At 35.7% G+C, this 15553-nt stretch overlaps 2 protein-coding genes across 6 annotated transcripts; one reads left to right on the top strand and one right to left on the bottom strand.

Annotated features, from left to right (window-relative positions):
* Positions 1-40: 40 nt before the first annotated feature.
* Positions 41-3089, bottom strand: LOC139821169 (uncharacterized). The gene is made up of 3 exons (XM_071792018.1): positions 1695-3089; positions 1078-1211; positions 41-788 (listed from the first exon to the last, which is right to left on the bottom strand). The coding sequence occupies exons 1-3, from the start codon at positions 1945-1947 to the stop codon at positions 456-458; spliced, it is 720 nt and encodes a 239-aa protein (XP_071648119.1). The 5' UTR covers positions 1948-3089; the 3' UTR covers positions 41-455.
* Positions 3090-3932: 843 nt separating this feature from the next.
* On the top strand, positions 3933-15537 carry Nkain (sodium/potassium-transporting ATPase subunit beta-1-interacting protein). 5 transcript variants are annotated; one of them, XM_071792010.1, is made up of 7 exons: positions 3934-4198; positions 5282-5419; positions 5621-5701; positions 5793-5984; positions 6102-6162; positions 7918-7975; positions 11515-11657. In XM_071792010.1, the coding sequence occupies exons 1-7, from the start codon at positions 4145-4147 to the stop codon at positions 11522-11524; spliced, it is 594 nt and encodes a 197-aa protein (XP_071648111.1). In that variant the 5' UTR covers positions 3934-4144; the 3' UTR covers positions 11525-11657. The 5 variants fall into 5 exon arrangements, with proteins under 5 accessions (XP_071648108.1, XP_071648111.1, XP_071648112.1 ...); XM_071792011.1 differs by lacking the exon at positions 7918-7975 and adding an exon at positions 7312-7345; XM_071792012.1 differs by lacking the exon at positions 11515-11657 and adding an exon at positions 7312-7345 and having other exon boundaries at positions 7918-8056.
* Positions 15538-15553: the final 16 nt, after the last annotated feature.

The raw sequence follows: 15553 nt of genomic DNA, 5'->3' as shown, positions 1-15553 counted from the left end.
TGATACGGGCATAAGACATATTACATGAAATATTATATTTATTTGAACTGTTCTTTCTACAGAAATATTGCTAAAAAGAACTTTTAAATTTTAAATATTTTATATAATATTAATCTATAAAAAAAAAATTTGTATAAGTATATATATATAAATACATACATTTAAATTATTTATTAAAATTCCATGTATATTGCAAGCGTCAAATTTTGTTTACATAATTAATTTATGTTTTAATCATTTTAATATTAATATATATGCTTTTTCTGTATTTCTTCATGTATTTCCCACAAATTATACAATACTATCTCGTACAAAAATGCAAAATATGTTAAAGTTGTTAAAGAAAATCAATGAAGTAAATTTTTGTACATATACTATAATTTTGTCGTTTATTTGGTCTTGTTGAGAATTATTTTAACTATCATTTATCTTTATTAATCGCCATAAAATATAATTTATTCGCCCATAAAAAAGCTCGTCATTGAATCCGGTAACAGGACGTCGTAATGACCATTTTCGGAGCATCCGGTGAACAGGAGCCTCGCGGTTTCGTAACCAACGTTCACGCGGTTATGGAAGACCAGCTTGAGCTCGTATCTGCCGGGAAGTTCGCGATAGATCGAGAGATTCATGCGATGAAGTTTTGTGGCCACGGTACACTCCAGCTCGCTGGCAAACGTTCCCACCAGGCTCATGTAATCATAGTATTCTTGGCTATCCGAAATGTTCCACTCGGCCATCACGAACGGCTCGTACTCGCGCCAATTGTCCTTAATGTGCTGCACAACCTGCCAAATGATCCATGGCTCTTATACACGACCGTCATATATATCAATTACTGCCTGAATTTCTGTTGAGTCGACATGGTAAAAAGTAATACTTAAGAGACAGCGATATACATATATAGCATTCGATTTAACTAATTAAATTTAATGTCTGCCATCGCGAAAGGATTCTATTTTTAACTTCGTTGCAATTGATCTTTGACATTCGTGATATTCGTGCAGCAAATTTTGTGTTTATGATGTTTATATGATATAATTATGATATTCATATTAATTATTATCAGAGACTGACCGTCGTTCGGAGCGACTGGTGCTCTTCCTCGTTTCGCCACAAAATGTAGCTGATCGCTCTAAACGTGCAATTGCCATCTCCGTATATCTTGCGCACGCGAAACGTGCCCTCGTTACACCTTAATAGAGCCGTACCTTTGAGGAATCCAAAATATACATATTATATACTAATTATATAAATTAATGTTAAATGCGCTTGTATGATAACACTGTTCAACAAAAAAAAAGCACAAGAACGAACGTAATCGTTTCTCGTAGTTCTTTGGGCGTTGAAGAACTAAAGTCCTAACACTACTTAATTTTTTTTAAATAAAACTTTTTCAACATTACATATTGTAATTATAATTTATCAAAATACACTAAAATAGCCCTTTTTGCAACTTAAACTGTAAATTTCTTCATATTATGACATAGAGTAATTTGATAAAGCTTGTATTTAGCACTCGAAAAACAGGTTAGGTTAGGGAAATAATTATTCTTGCTCTTGTGCTCGAAAAAAGTCATTTTTTGTTAAACGAATTTTAATCAAATTTTCTTCAAATACGAGTATATTATTCTGACAAATTAATCTCAGAATCAAACATTTTTTAAACGCTCATATGGTGTTTGAAAAGTTACCTTTTTTAGATGTTCGAAAATGCTTGTTTCTACGTTTTCTGCAAGTGCACCTTGTAACTCGAGTTGAAATTTGTGCGTTGGATGCCCAACGTATTTGCCATGCAGAATTACGTTTATTTGGCTGAGCTTTCGAAAAATTGCCGATGATTTTGGAATCTCCTCGACCGAAGAAATGCTCTTTTTTTTCAAGATTGTGTCCTTTTTCATTCTCGAGTAATGTGCGGTGGTGATCGCAATCTTCTAAAAAAATCATATCCGCTTTATAATTTTTTTTAGTAATTATGAACGAGAGGAGCTTCCTCACCAATTTGGCTAAAACTTTACAATTTTGTGTATTTTGCTGCGTAAAACATGAATCTGTATAAGTTAAAATTGTCGCTCTTAATTAAGAAAAAATTTATTAAGTACTAATTAATAGTTTTGTTGTTTTAAATATGGTTGGTCTAACTATTGTATGCTTTAACAAAAAACATCCTAACACCACGCAACTATCAATTTTAGTACTTAATAACTTCTTTCCTAATTGAGAGCGACAATTTTAACTTATAGATTCATGTTTTATGCACCAAAATACACAAAATTGTGAAGTTTTAGCCAAATCGATGAGAAAGCCCCTCTCCTTTATAATTACCTTTTTTTCGAGAAAGTAAACTTCGCGATATCTTTAATTAAATTTGCACTGATATTGTCAAATCAGAGAGATTTGTATAAAATCAAAATACAAATATCTTTTTTGTAAGAATATGTAAATAAAAATTATCAGAAATATATCTCCTAATGCAGACAATTATATTATTTTTTTATAGCAATGCTTCTAGTATCTAATGTTAATCAAATATTAATCTTTTTTAAGCAAGTTTCTACCGTCTTTGAAGATACGTGTACAGAAGTAAAGCCACCACAAGCAAGGAAGACAAAGAGTTTTTAGCAGCTTCGACAGTCTTGACGTTGAAAGCTCAATTTGGCTTCAGAGATCAAGAAGTCTCATAAATAACTATTATCAATTATTCTTGCGTCTATAATTTTTACATTGTGTTATAATAAATAATAATTATATGCAAATACTTTTGGAGTAAATTATAAATTAAGTATGATCTGAATACACATGGTTTTCTATTTGGACATTTTGTAGCTTGAACATAACAAATGGTTATCGATTATCGAATACATTTGTTCGTTTAATTATACATTTCCTTCCACTTTTCGCATTCAAAACGAAATGAGTGTATAAGCAAGTTTTGAAGAGAAAAAAAGATGAAGAAAATAAAATGCAGAAATATTAAAAACCAACAGATTTTTAATATACTTAAAAATATGTTTAAAAATAAATTTTATAACTAATAATGTTTAAATTTGAGTAAAAATAGTGTAATAAATAATATATAGGAAAGTTAATTAAATCAATTATTACTAACCAACAAGCGCTATTTTTTGTTCCTTTTTCCTAAAAAATTGTGTGAATATCTAACTGTAATTAATAAATTTCTATTAATTAAGCAAAAATATTTCAGTTAAAAGGCAATCATGAAGCGTAGCTACTTGAATAACTAGATATTTGAATACTTAATTATTAGCGAATGGGTACCAAATTGTATTTGGATATTATTTATTTCCGAGTATTGACTTGAATAAATATCCGAGTACTCGAATATTACTCGCGGTGAGTGCAAGAACATTTCGGTAAGTAGATATTTAGATAAATAGGTTAATTATCCGATTTATCGCTAGTTTTATTTTAAAGGACACGTTCCTTTCTCGACGGCGGGAAAATTCGTATTTATAGCTTGGTAGACCTGATCGCGATATCGTGTCGATACATATCGACCTATACTTACAAACTTATAACTTTTGCCATTTGCTCTTTTTTTTAATACAAATATTTCGCATTATCGGTTAAGGATTCTAATTCTCTGCACCTAAATCCATATCTTTTTTCTTTTCAAGAACGTTACACAACTATATTATCCCTAATCGAATAGAATCGAACGGAATAGAGACTACTAGCTCTCGTTTCATTTCAGCCTTGACAAAGCAACACGTTATTTCGCACAGCTGCCACGGGATGTCGAGGGAGGGGAGGTGAATTTCTTACACGTGCCGCGGGTGGTGGCCAGTCGTTCGCCAACAGTGATAAAACGAGCGTGCGTGCTCCGGAGTCCGCCTGGCTCCGCCTGGCCTACGAGCGCACGTAGGTGCATGCCACTTGCGGCGTTCGCCGCTCGCGCACAATAGCGATATACACCGCGTGGTAGGGAGGGTGGGACGTGGGACAAGTGTCTTAGGCCGCTCAGGCGGCGAACACAGAAAGGGGAAAGCGGAAAGATGGCGATGGCGCATCGGTATTACGTGCCGCAGTAGTGATGCAGTGCGAGCGAGTGCCGCCGTCGTCGTTTGCTCCGATCGTACGTACGCGCGCGATCGCTCGCTGAGCGGAGCGCGGGCCAAATGACATGGGAATTTGCAGCAGAAGGCACTTCCTACTGACGATATGCAGCCTGCAGCTAGTGAGTGCGCACGCTAATCCGGATGCGTTAGCCAGCTTTCGTTCTGCCGCAATGTATCTGGCTATAAATTGCCTACATATATTGAACGTATATGTATATGTGCGCGACTTTATCTGCGACAGATTGTGTCGCGTATATTATCTTTTCCTGTTTCTCTCTACCGATTCCTCCGCGATTGTGATGTGATATTAGCGTTAGTCACGCTGCTTTTGTGAGAGCAGACGCGCACTCGCGCAGCGTCCATTGGGAGAGCCGCGGAAGAGAGCCGTTACCACGTTTTTTTCCCTTATCGTCGATTCACGGATTATTTATCGTGTTATTTTATCGTATCGACCCGGGTCCGCTGGCTTATCTCGAGGAACTCCCTAAAAAGGGAGCCTTATTGCGATTTCGTTACATCATTTCATGGACGTCACTCTCCGATAATATTGGAGCATTTTTTTTACGTGTTCTAGCATGCTACGAGTGACTTGCTTTTTGTGTCAGAAGTGTAAGAAAGTAATTGTAATGCAAAATTAATGAGCGTTCTCTCAGATTTCTTTTTTGGAATGTTTGAATGATTTCTCCGTTGGAATGCTGTAAAATCAAGCAATATCTAAATGTAATGATTGATGCATGAAAATTTTGTATGTATATAGAAACCAACAAGTTAAAAACGTGTAGAAAATAAATTTTTGTTTAACAAATTTTTTAAAATGCATATATAAATATCTTATATTTATATTTTTCTTGTCATTTTTTCATTGACAAACATTTATGCTTTGCATTTTATTGTAAGACTGCTTGCCAATTTTTATTGAATTTTATTGATGAAACAATAATCTAAAACGAATCTTTTGAAAGAATTTAGTAAGTTAAAAGTTTTGGACAATCTTTTGTGTAGCTATGTAGCGCCATCAAATGCTATGACTCAGAATGACTAATTAACCGAGTATTTAGAACATAGGGCAATTGTCGTAGATTAAGAACGCTCAGAAGGAATCAGTAAAAATTGAGTTGTTCGTCACTTATCACTTTATATTACGCTCTATGTTGGACGCGCTTGTGCGTTGTGTGGTTAATTTATTTAATTTTTACTTTCAGATTACCACCATAGAACGTCAAGTCTTCGACTTTTTGGGGTTTATGTGGGCCCCGATACTGGTCAACTTCTTCAACATTATCTTCGTAATTCTAGGATTCTTTGGGGCCTTTCAATATAGACCTAAATATATCATATCGGTGAGTAATTATTCTTGATATGCACGTAAGTAAATAGAAAAAGATTTTCATAAATATTGAGGTGAGAATAATCTACATATATTCTATCATGTAAAAGTTTTGTAAATATTCATCGAAATAGACGTATCTCTTCTTTATATTTATATTAATGGTCGAATTTATTACTTGTCTTTATTAAAGTAACTGCGATTCTTGTTTTAGTATTGTATATGGAATACATTATGGCTAGGATGGAACATATTTATCATATGCTTTTACCTCAATGTAGGAATACTGGACAAAGTAAGTATCACATCAGACACTTATATTATACGATACAATGTGAGTTATCGCGTACGTATAGCTGACATAACATTGCACTATTATTTTTTAGGATAGCGATGTACTTAACCTCGGCACTGGTAGTTTTTCATGGTGGTACGTGAACGGGCCAGGTTGCAAAGCTGTTTACGATGTGACGGAACCGGAGCTTTTTCGACCCGCGCGACCTACTAACGTAACAGACTGCGTGCTAGATTACGAAGTGATAGAAATTTTACACGCTACGACGCAATGTATTCTAGGTGTAAGTGAAGAGTCAATTCTCACATAATGCATTATTATAATAACTGCGTAGATTTTGCTATTGTTATATTGTTATGTGCGTATTAGTTCCAAAATTCAGCCATTTCATATGTTTCAGTTTATGGCAATTGTCGGCGGAATTTGTCTTAGTAAAGTGTTCCTTGAGGAAGATGATAGTTGTGAGTATATTTCAAATTCGTATTTTTAGAGTTTAAATGATTTATAATTTATATTCTGAATTACAAGGGAAATTTTAAAAGAAAAGTACTTTTTTTTGAAGAAAATAATTTTATTATTGCATTGAAAATAATTTCTATGTTTATTCTTTATTTGTATTAGTTTTTTATAAATTTCCGTTGACGAATTTTGCCTTGCAATTAAAATATCGGATTAATAAACAAATCATTTTAAAAAGTAATTAATATAATCTTAAAATACACAGTAATAATATATGAGCAACCACTGCTTTTTTCTTTCTTTCTTTAATGTTTAAACTTTAAAGTTATCTGAATCTCTTACAGAAGAAAAAAATAAGATGTACTAATATGAGTTGAATTGTGATTATTATAAGCTTTAGTTTGCACGACAACGTTATTTTACTTTTAAAACTTTTCTTGTGTATCAAAATGCATTCAAGAATATTTAAAAATATTATATTTTTGATTTCAATAAAGTTGGATGCATTTTAATATTTTAAAAAATACTATTGATACGATAATATTTGCTTGAAGTAAGAATTAATAATCTTTCACACTTTACTGGCTTGCGGTTTATGATAAGCAATTGGGGGAAAAGGTTGTGGTTATTATTAGCAGCATATTCGGTAAAGAGAAGAAATGGAGGCTAAATATTATTCTATTATGTTGAGAAATGTTAAAAGTGACAAGCCATTATATTTTCATTTATTTTTTATAATTCATATTATTTTAATTTATACTACTTTATATTATTGTTAATTTAAACATTACAGTGATAATTAGATAATTATAAAGAACATAAATGAGATTAATTAATTATCCATTTTTTTCTATGTAAACTGGAAAACGCAAAAGCTATGTTAGTCTTAAACAACCGCTAGATTTTATTATTATATGTTTTCGTTATATTATATTCCGAATACATAATTGCATAGTAAGGTATATTTTTTTGCATTAAACTGTTCAGGAGTTTATCACCGCTAGTAGAAGTACATTTTAAAAATATCAATTAGTAATGAGAAATTAGATAAATCTTTGATAAGATTATTGATATTCTTAATAATCACTAATTATGTTTAAGTACACGCGATTATTTATTATATTGCTTGAAAAGAGGGTTATCGGTTACAGTTGATTTCATTGGTGGATTTGATCCTCCATTTTGGTAAGTCCGCTTAATCACGTTCATCAATTGCACGCCATATATACATATTTGTCTATCTTTTGGCACGATTAAATAATTTTTCATAGTATAATCATGAAGTTATAGCGTATAAATTCAGTTTTCAATATGTAGCGACGTAAAACTTTTTGCATCTTGAGGTTTGTAATTCGTATCTGTTGTTATTATTATTGTTATCATTACACGATACTGCTCAAATAGCGTTTCTTTACCTTCGCATGAACGGAATGGTGTTGTGTCTTAACAGTATACGGTATGATTTTCACTTTCTTCAGTCAAGAATGTTACAAATACGATTGCAAAGGCGTAACAAAATTAAGCAGACTATGCCATGTAATAGGCACGAAATGTTACAATCAAGAATTTTTGAGATAGGACACTTTTTCTTCGTAAACACTTTATGGGAAGAACAATTTGGCAACATAACGATATCTTCGGCGTTACATTTGTCGCGTATTCACTTCGTCGATCGATTCGTTAAAACGCACCGCTTATCCTCGGCTCGTCGTCAGCGGACCTCATCTAATGCGATGGATTCTTGAATGATATTTCAGTTGACTTTGTCGGAGGTGATGACTTCGGGTTGGCAGGCCACACGCCGTTGCATCCTATGTACGTTAGCTACTCGGCTCTTCCACCACCCGCCTACTCCCTCAAAAATTCCGCTCAGAACAATTACCCGACCGGCACAGCTAGCTCCCACCAATCTGCCTATCGCGAGTCGAGTTTTCCAAAGCGCGGCGGCGAGAAGCTGCTGGGCGGCGGCGGCGGCGGTTGCTCCGCGCGTGTAAAGGCGATCAACGCCGTCGGTCCCAAGAGCGACACCGTCCGTAGTAACAGCAGTCGCTCGTCCAGCCGCGATTTCCAGAACCTAGACTATTCGGTCGACTACCTGAACCCGGTGGACCATTTGCAGCGGCCGGTGTCACCCGCGTACGACGAGTACGACTCGTTAGACAGCGCCGCTAAGCTGCGATATCAGAAAAACCGGCTGTACTATCCGCACTCGGCCAAGTACAGCCCGGTCGCGCGTATCAAGTGCCGTCAGGTCACGGCGGCGGCGAAGCAGGCCAGGAATCCTCCCGTCAGACCCCGCGTCTTCATCGATCACGTGCGCGACCAGCCGCTGAGGTCGTTTTACTCCGATCCGAGATTGGCCGTTGATCAAGCGGCGAGCGAGCGCGACCGGTCGTCTTCTCAGTCGAAACGAGACAGCCGGCCGTTGTCCCTGCACGGGAATAACTTCTAAAACGGAGGACCTTCCACTTTTTTTTGTATTCAGTATTTAGGCTACTAGCCTAAAGGTACTTGTATTAAAATTGATGGCACTCTCTTCGAACACGATTGGCAGATAAAATCGCAAGTCCCTGTCTTCTGCTCTCTTATAGCGAGAAGAGTAATGAAAAAGTTAGCTTAACTGCAAAACTTCTATACCACCGCGTATGGTGTCCACTCGTGCGGTACGTGTAGCATTATAATTCCTATACTTGCCAAATAGAGCAATTAGCGTAGCTAGCCCTTAGATGCCTTCCCCTTTAGCACTTTCCATCGATCTAAATTGCGAGTTGTGTGTTTCTATAATAACATTACTGCATAATATTTATTTATTGACAGTGTTCTTTGTACTTTGCATCGAATCGACTGAAACGTCGAACTGTGTGTGTTCAATAAGCGTTTGCTCGTTCGTACAAGCGATCAATGCAGTGTGACTTACCTACTAATTCATAAATGTTGCATATCTACATGTGGGATGATTCGGAATTACCTTCCGCTCTCTTCACTGCTTAATACAAACAAATAAATGATTCAATTAAGATACCAATGTGCTGTAATGGTGCAAGATAAGAATGATTTTGGACTAAACTGTTATCTCTGGCTGCCACCTTAATGCCGATAACATTAATGGGGAGTATGAAAAGCCAGAAAAAAGAGTTTCTAATTTATATACATTTATTTGTACAGAAAGAGTTAAGAGGAGTGGACGATAAACGTGAGTCATCTTGCACATGATTCACTTACACGTACTGCTCATGCTCTACGCATAAATTTGGTATATTTACTGTGATATGTATAGAAACTGTATTTAAGGTCACGCGGAATATTTATCTTTTTATAAGTGTACGAGAGATTTTTGATTAGCGATACCTTGACAATTGTATGCATTGGGAGACCTTGACGCACGCTACGTAGAGAAAAATGTTGGTAAGACACAGCATGACCGGAACGTATTACTTAGGTATGAAATTATACCTACAGCTTTATCAGTTTCTTTTAAGTTTATGCGAGAAACCTTTTTGACATTTGACGGAAACCACACATTTTGTGTTTTGCAGTAGTATTATTTCTAGATTCTCTCTATGTCGAGATTATATAATAAATTTCTACAGAACTCTGTCGTATGCTACGTATGCTACATGAATGGATAGAGGCTTTAAGTTGGTACTCTGAAACGACTAGACTGCATTTAATTAGTTTATTTTATAGCTCGGGTTTTATGGGTATGATCCAGTGCTATGAAGAGTTTTTCTTTTATTGTAAGATATTTAAATGAACTTTTAAACAAGGGAGCGCGCATGACACGATTTCCCTTCGTTTAGTAGTGCATGTAGTAGTTGTGATTTTCTTCCCTTTTTTTTGTATTTTCAATTTAGCAGACTGCAAGTACTTTTAATCCCCGAAAGCCTTCATATTCGTTTTTGTAGAAAATATCTAAATGTATAGATTAAATTTCCCTGTTATGTACGGGTACGTTTAATCGAGATTTCTTTACGCATAAAATTTCAGATATTCTTTTTGGCAATATACGTTCATAAAAAATCTTATCCGTTTTGTGACGTTTCACACGTGAATGACTGATTTTTTGCGTTATATTAAAATTTAATGAGAAATTTGAAGTGACATCACAAACGAAAAATTTAGCAGATTTTATTAGCTTTTGATGTAAAAAGTAGCTAATACGTAGCTAAATATGCCAATTACAAAGAAAAGACTGCTAAGAGAGAAATAGATGTAATTATATCTTGAACTTTAATACGAGAGAAGAATAATGATTATTATATATTTACATAAATTAGATTTTTTTTAGATTAGTACGAATACGTTACATGCCACAAGATCGTTATCTTTGATTAGTTACATATATGATTTCAAATGTATATACGATATATCTTATTTATAGAGATATGATGATAGAGATGAAAATTATATTAATTATGTAATATTGTACATATCTGTTTTTGTAGTATTTACGTGAAGAAATTAGACAATGAGAAAATTTTTTTATTAGATACAGAATATTACTATTCCTTTATATTTGGATGGCTTTATTTATTAAATGTCAAATGTTACTATTTCTTTATATTTGGCTTAGATAAATAATATTTCTGAAGAGAGTTGCAGTAAAGTGAAACCTCGAATACAACGCAGGGTTTTTTTTTGTGTCACTTAGATTGAATATTTCTAATCAAGTATAGTCTCTATCGAGCATCTCTTTCAAGTTTGTACAGAATATTTATATTTTTTTAAGGTCGTTATAATGAGTTTTGTATTTAACCACTGTATCACGTTATTTACTTTGGTGCAGTTAATTGGGAACAATAAATACGCAATGTCGCTATTCGCTTGCTTTTTTATTTATTAACCCTTCTTTCTTCTTTCTTTTCCTTTTTCTAACAATTTCCTACTGTGCGGTTTTCTGGGAAATCTTTTTTCGTTTATTTTTTCTACATTTCTTTGTTATTAAATTTTTGTTTCTAAGTGTTTAGCATCTTTTAGAAATTGTTGAGATACCTCAATGCAAATATTACTTTTTGCAGGAAAATTATTTTGATTAAAGAATTTATCATTATCAATACATTTATTTACTGAAAAGATAGGAAATACGTTTATGAAAATATTTAGTTAGTAGTCCTAAAATTATTATTTAAAATAATTCAAAGCAAAATGAACGAGACTTTTAACAATAGAAAGAAACTAGAATAAACAGGATTGTTATGGATCGTCCTAACAAAATAATGAATTTCGTTTTTCTTATACTTAACACCGTTTGATCATCAATCACTCGATCATTGTGAGTGAACAGACAAAAAAGGAGTCAGGTTGACCGCACCGCAGAATCTGATTGCCTCTTTCTCTCTTTGTTTCCTCGACAGTACGAACTAAACGAAAGAAGAAGCAGCCGCGGCCGTTGTACAGCATTGAGTACTCGCAGCCCGAGCCGCCGGTGCAGGATGACAGCAGCGTGTCGCCGAAGCCGATGACGCCGCGCCGAGTGAAGCGACGTTCCGTGATCTCGCGGGACGGCACACGGCGGTCCAGTACGCGGCGCAGCTCGGTGCGCCAGTCGCGCCGCAAGAACCCGGTGAACCGCATTATGGACCACCAGGAGAGCCTGTACGCGAACACGGTCACCCCCTGCATCAGCAACCTGACGAACCAGAACGTCAGCTCGCTGTCGCAGGGCACGCTCAACTACGACCGGATCGCGGTCGGCTGGGACCGCGGCGAGCGGAACACCGCCGAGCGGAACTGGCAGCCGGAAGCGGTGAACATGGCGGTGTCGTCGCCGACCCTGTGGCCACCGGCTGGGACCCAGGACTCGAACGCTTCATCCAGCTTCCCGGTCGGTCAGAGCCCGCCCGCTGGTTGGGAGCAACATCCGACCACCAGTTCCACCCGCAATCTCACCGACAACTGGCAAGCGTCACCCGGCGAGGTGAACCCGATGCAGTGGCAGGGCCAGAGCAACCCCACGTTCCAGCAGACCAGCACGCAGAGCCTGAACGGCGAGGATATGGAGGAACTGTACAGCAATCGGCCGGCCAGCGCTAGATCCAGCTACAGCAATTACCACGGCGTCAGGGCGACGCCGCAGGTGCCTAATCGCACCGACGTTGTCAGGCAGAGCCAGCGACAGTTCGTCCTCAGTGGACCGCCCGCTTATCAGGACACGGTGATCTGACGATGTAGCGACTCGGGGGAGTCTCAGGTACACGCTTTGTGTTGAAGACGATATGTTGGGATAATAAATTGCAAGCGATAAAATTGGCCTTATACAATTATATCTGCCATTTATCAGATACAGTAAGTGAGATAACTGATCGTAGGTGAAATGAGTAGTAACATTCATTTTTTGCGAATGAAAATGGCACTATTTTTGATAGCGCTAGTCGCGCTAGTCGCGCACGCGACGCCTTTGATTCGATAAAAAGCGAAAATAATGAAGACTTAAAGAAATCGCAGCAATATACTCTCTAAATCTCATAAAGTGGTTTCGCCATTAACATATTAGAGTGATTGCGATAGTCACTCCGAAAGAGAGATAATTTGTCACTCGGGCACTCATAAAGAGTAAATTTTTCACTTAAATTTTTAGAGCAGCTACTCCACCGGAGTGATACAATATCACTCTAAAACTCTAAAGCTATAGTGAATCACTAAAAGTAATTGATAAGTGACTTTAACAGAGTGAAATTTTTCACTTAAAATTGTAAAGACAAAATTTACTCTTATGGACACCAATCTACTGCACTCGAAAAGAGTGCTTTTTCACTCAAATGGAGTACGATTTTACTCCAGAGCACAATTTCAGTCTTTCTTATAGAGTAACAAATCACTCAAAGTGTACAGGCTCAATTTTCACTTTTTGTTACACTTGCCTTTTACTCGTTTTGAATGATATTTCACTCTTCGATTTTTAGAGAGTGAGAGTGAATTTTTCACTCTAATTTTTAGAGCAGGTACTCCACCGGAGTCATACAATCTCACTCTAAAGCGCTATATAGAATCATGCGAGTCACTAAAAGTCGACTGATAAGTAACTTTAAGAGTCCATAAAAGTGACATGATTCACTTTTATGGACACCAATCTACTGTACTCGAAAAGAGTGCCCTTTCACTCAAACGGAGTGCGATTTTACTTCAACTTACAGAGCGCAATTTTACTCTTTCTTGGAGTGACGAATCACTCGAAGTGTACAGGCTCAATTTTCATTTTTCGTTACACTTGCATCTCACTCGTTTTGAGTGACATTTCACTCTTCGACTTTTAGAGAGTAAAATGTATTATTTCCCCGTCGTCGGTATTTCAAGTTGTAATAATTTCAAACAGTTGTTTTAACTATCTCAATAATTGTATCACAGTTAAAGTGATTGTTTGATAGTGTCTAGAACTTTTATGATGGGAGAAGAAGCGAACATCGCGATTTCGCCGATCTTAGATAGAGCTTTACTCGATGCGGATCGATGCGACAGATCTCTACTAGTGTTGCATCGCGTTGTACTATAATAACGTCTGTAAGCGATCTTACTTAAAGACTCGGAAGAGCCGTTATTCGCTCTCTCTGGTCGTTTCGCAATATTATTTTAGAGGTATCCAAGTGATTCGCATTATTATGATATGCCGATTTAATATAGTAGACGACGGTCGACAGTGAATCCGTATATAGTCGACGTGATATGAGATGATCTTGAAAACGGCGCAAGAGTTAACTCTTAGATATAATCGTTAAGTTGACTCAACGCACAGATCTTGCAATGTATGTACATTAGAACTTACGCCACTTTCAAGGTAGACAATGAAGATTGCCTTCACTCTCTCAGGATTGATCTATCCGACTGACGTGTGTGAAATTAGTGTACTTAAGATACAGAAGTTATAAAACAGATCGAAATCCTAAGAGCGTTAGAGTTTTTACGCGACATGCTCCCATTCATTCTTCTTTTCGTTGTTAAAAGGTTTCTTAGGAGCTTTACACTTATCATCCTCATCCTATTTATATCATAGAACTAAGGATCCTCTTGTTTTACGCATAAAATCAAAAACTCATCGCATTATCTGTAAATATAGATTTATAATCACAATCACGCTTAAAAGCGTATTTTATCGACAACATTATACAATCAATTTTATTTATAATTCTTTTTAAGTACGATCAACGACTTACGCTATTTTTGACATTTTATGGTAATACGGAATCAAAAGATGTTCACCTCTGTGAACTTTATGATCTTTTCGCGATCAACTTTTTATACAATTTGTATACAACTCGTTTTTATTTGAACATTTATGTGTATGTTTGAGCGTATACAATTATGCGACAGTCTTCCAAAAGTGATAGAAGATAAAAATTTTGATGCGATTCGTTTTTGTATGCATTAATGACAAATAGTAAACTTATAGAATAATAATGACGTACAATATTATATCGCGTGCAATACTACGCGTTTGCAATACAATATCAGTGCACTGTCTTTTTTACAATGTTTAATTATTTACAGTATTAGAATTATAATCTTTGTATACGCTGAGAAATTGAAACTGACGCGTCTAAGCTAATTCTGTATAAGTCATACATTGTGTTATATGCTCGAGATACTTTAATTTGTAGGATTTTGTTGGAATTTGGACTTTTTCAAAGTGCCAAAAGTCATTTCAGTAACAAAATTTCAACTTATTTTTACCCAATGTCATAAAAAGATGATGATTGTCCAAAAATTGATCACAATTTTCGTATATTATTCGTCAATCGAAAGAAAATTTACAAAATATGTTTTTTCCATTTATTAATTAATATGTATGTAATTATTACATACAATTTTTTCATTGCTTATATTTTTCACGCGGTAAATGTTAGCTCGTTTATATAAATGCGTCGAGAATCAGGGAGGAGATAGAAACCAAAGTTCTAAATATCAATGTACGAGTAAGATCAACTTTAAAACTGCCTCACCTGTTCTGATTGTTGTACAATCTAGAATTAATTCTGAGACTCGTTAAATCAAATGAAACGTGAATTACGTTTAATTTCTTACTTATAAGAATCTCGTAGTTTTCTAATTGTATAGGTACTTACATCAACTGGACTATTATACTTACAAATGTAATAATAGCTTCACGCGTACACGGCAGCTATCTTATCGATTGCGAAGCACATACAGTGCAATTATATCGGTGCACTTTGTTTTATTAAGATGACGTCTCGGATGTCGCATTGTTTGCGTTACATATCGCATCATGCAGTTTTAAATGACGAAAATTTAGTAATAATTGTTTGAATTACGTACAGTTTATTCAGTGTAAGAGATTACACTCGAGATTTACAGTTATTATACAATATATTATATTACCGTGTAACAATTGCAAGACAATAAACGATAAATGTTCATTACTCTAATTATCAATTTCAGTAA

Source organism: Temnothorax longispinosus, chromosome 10 (assembly GCF_030848805.1).
Source record: "Temnothorax longispinosus isolate EJ_2023e chromosome 10, Tlon_JGU_v1, whole genome shotgun sequence".
NCBI classification, from domain to species: Eukaryota; Metazoa; Arthropoda; class Insecta; order Hymenoptera; family Formicidae; genus Temnothorax; species Temnothorax longispinosus.
Note: the sequence above shows the minus strand (reverse complement) of the source record. Positions and strands in the feature narration are given on the sequence as shown.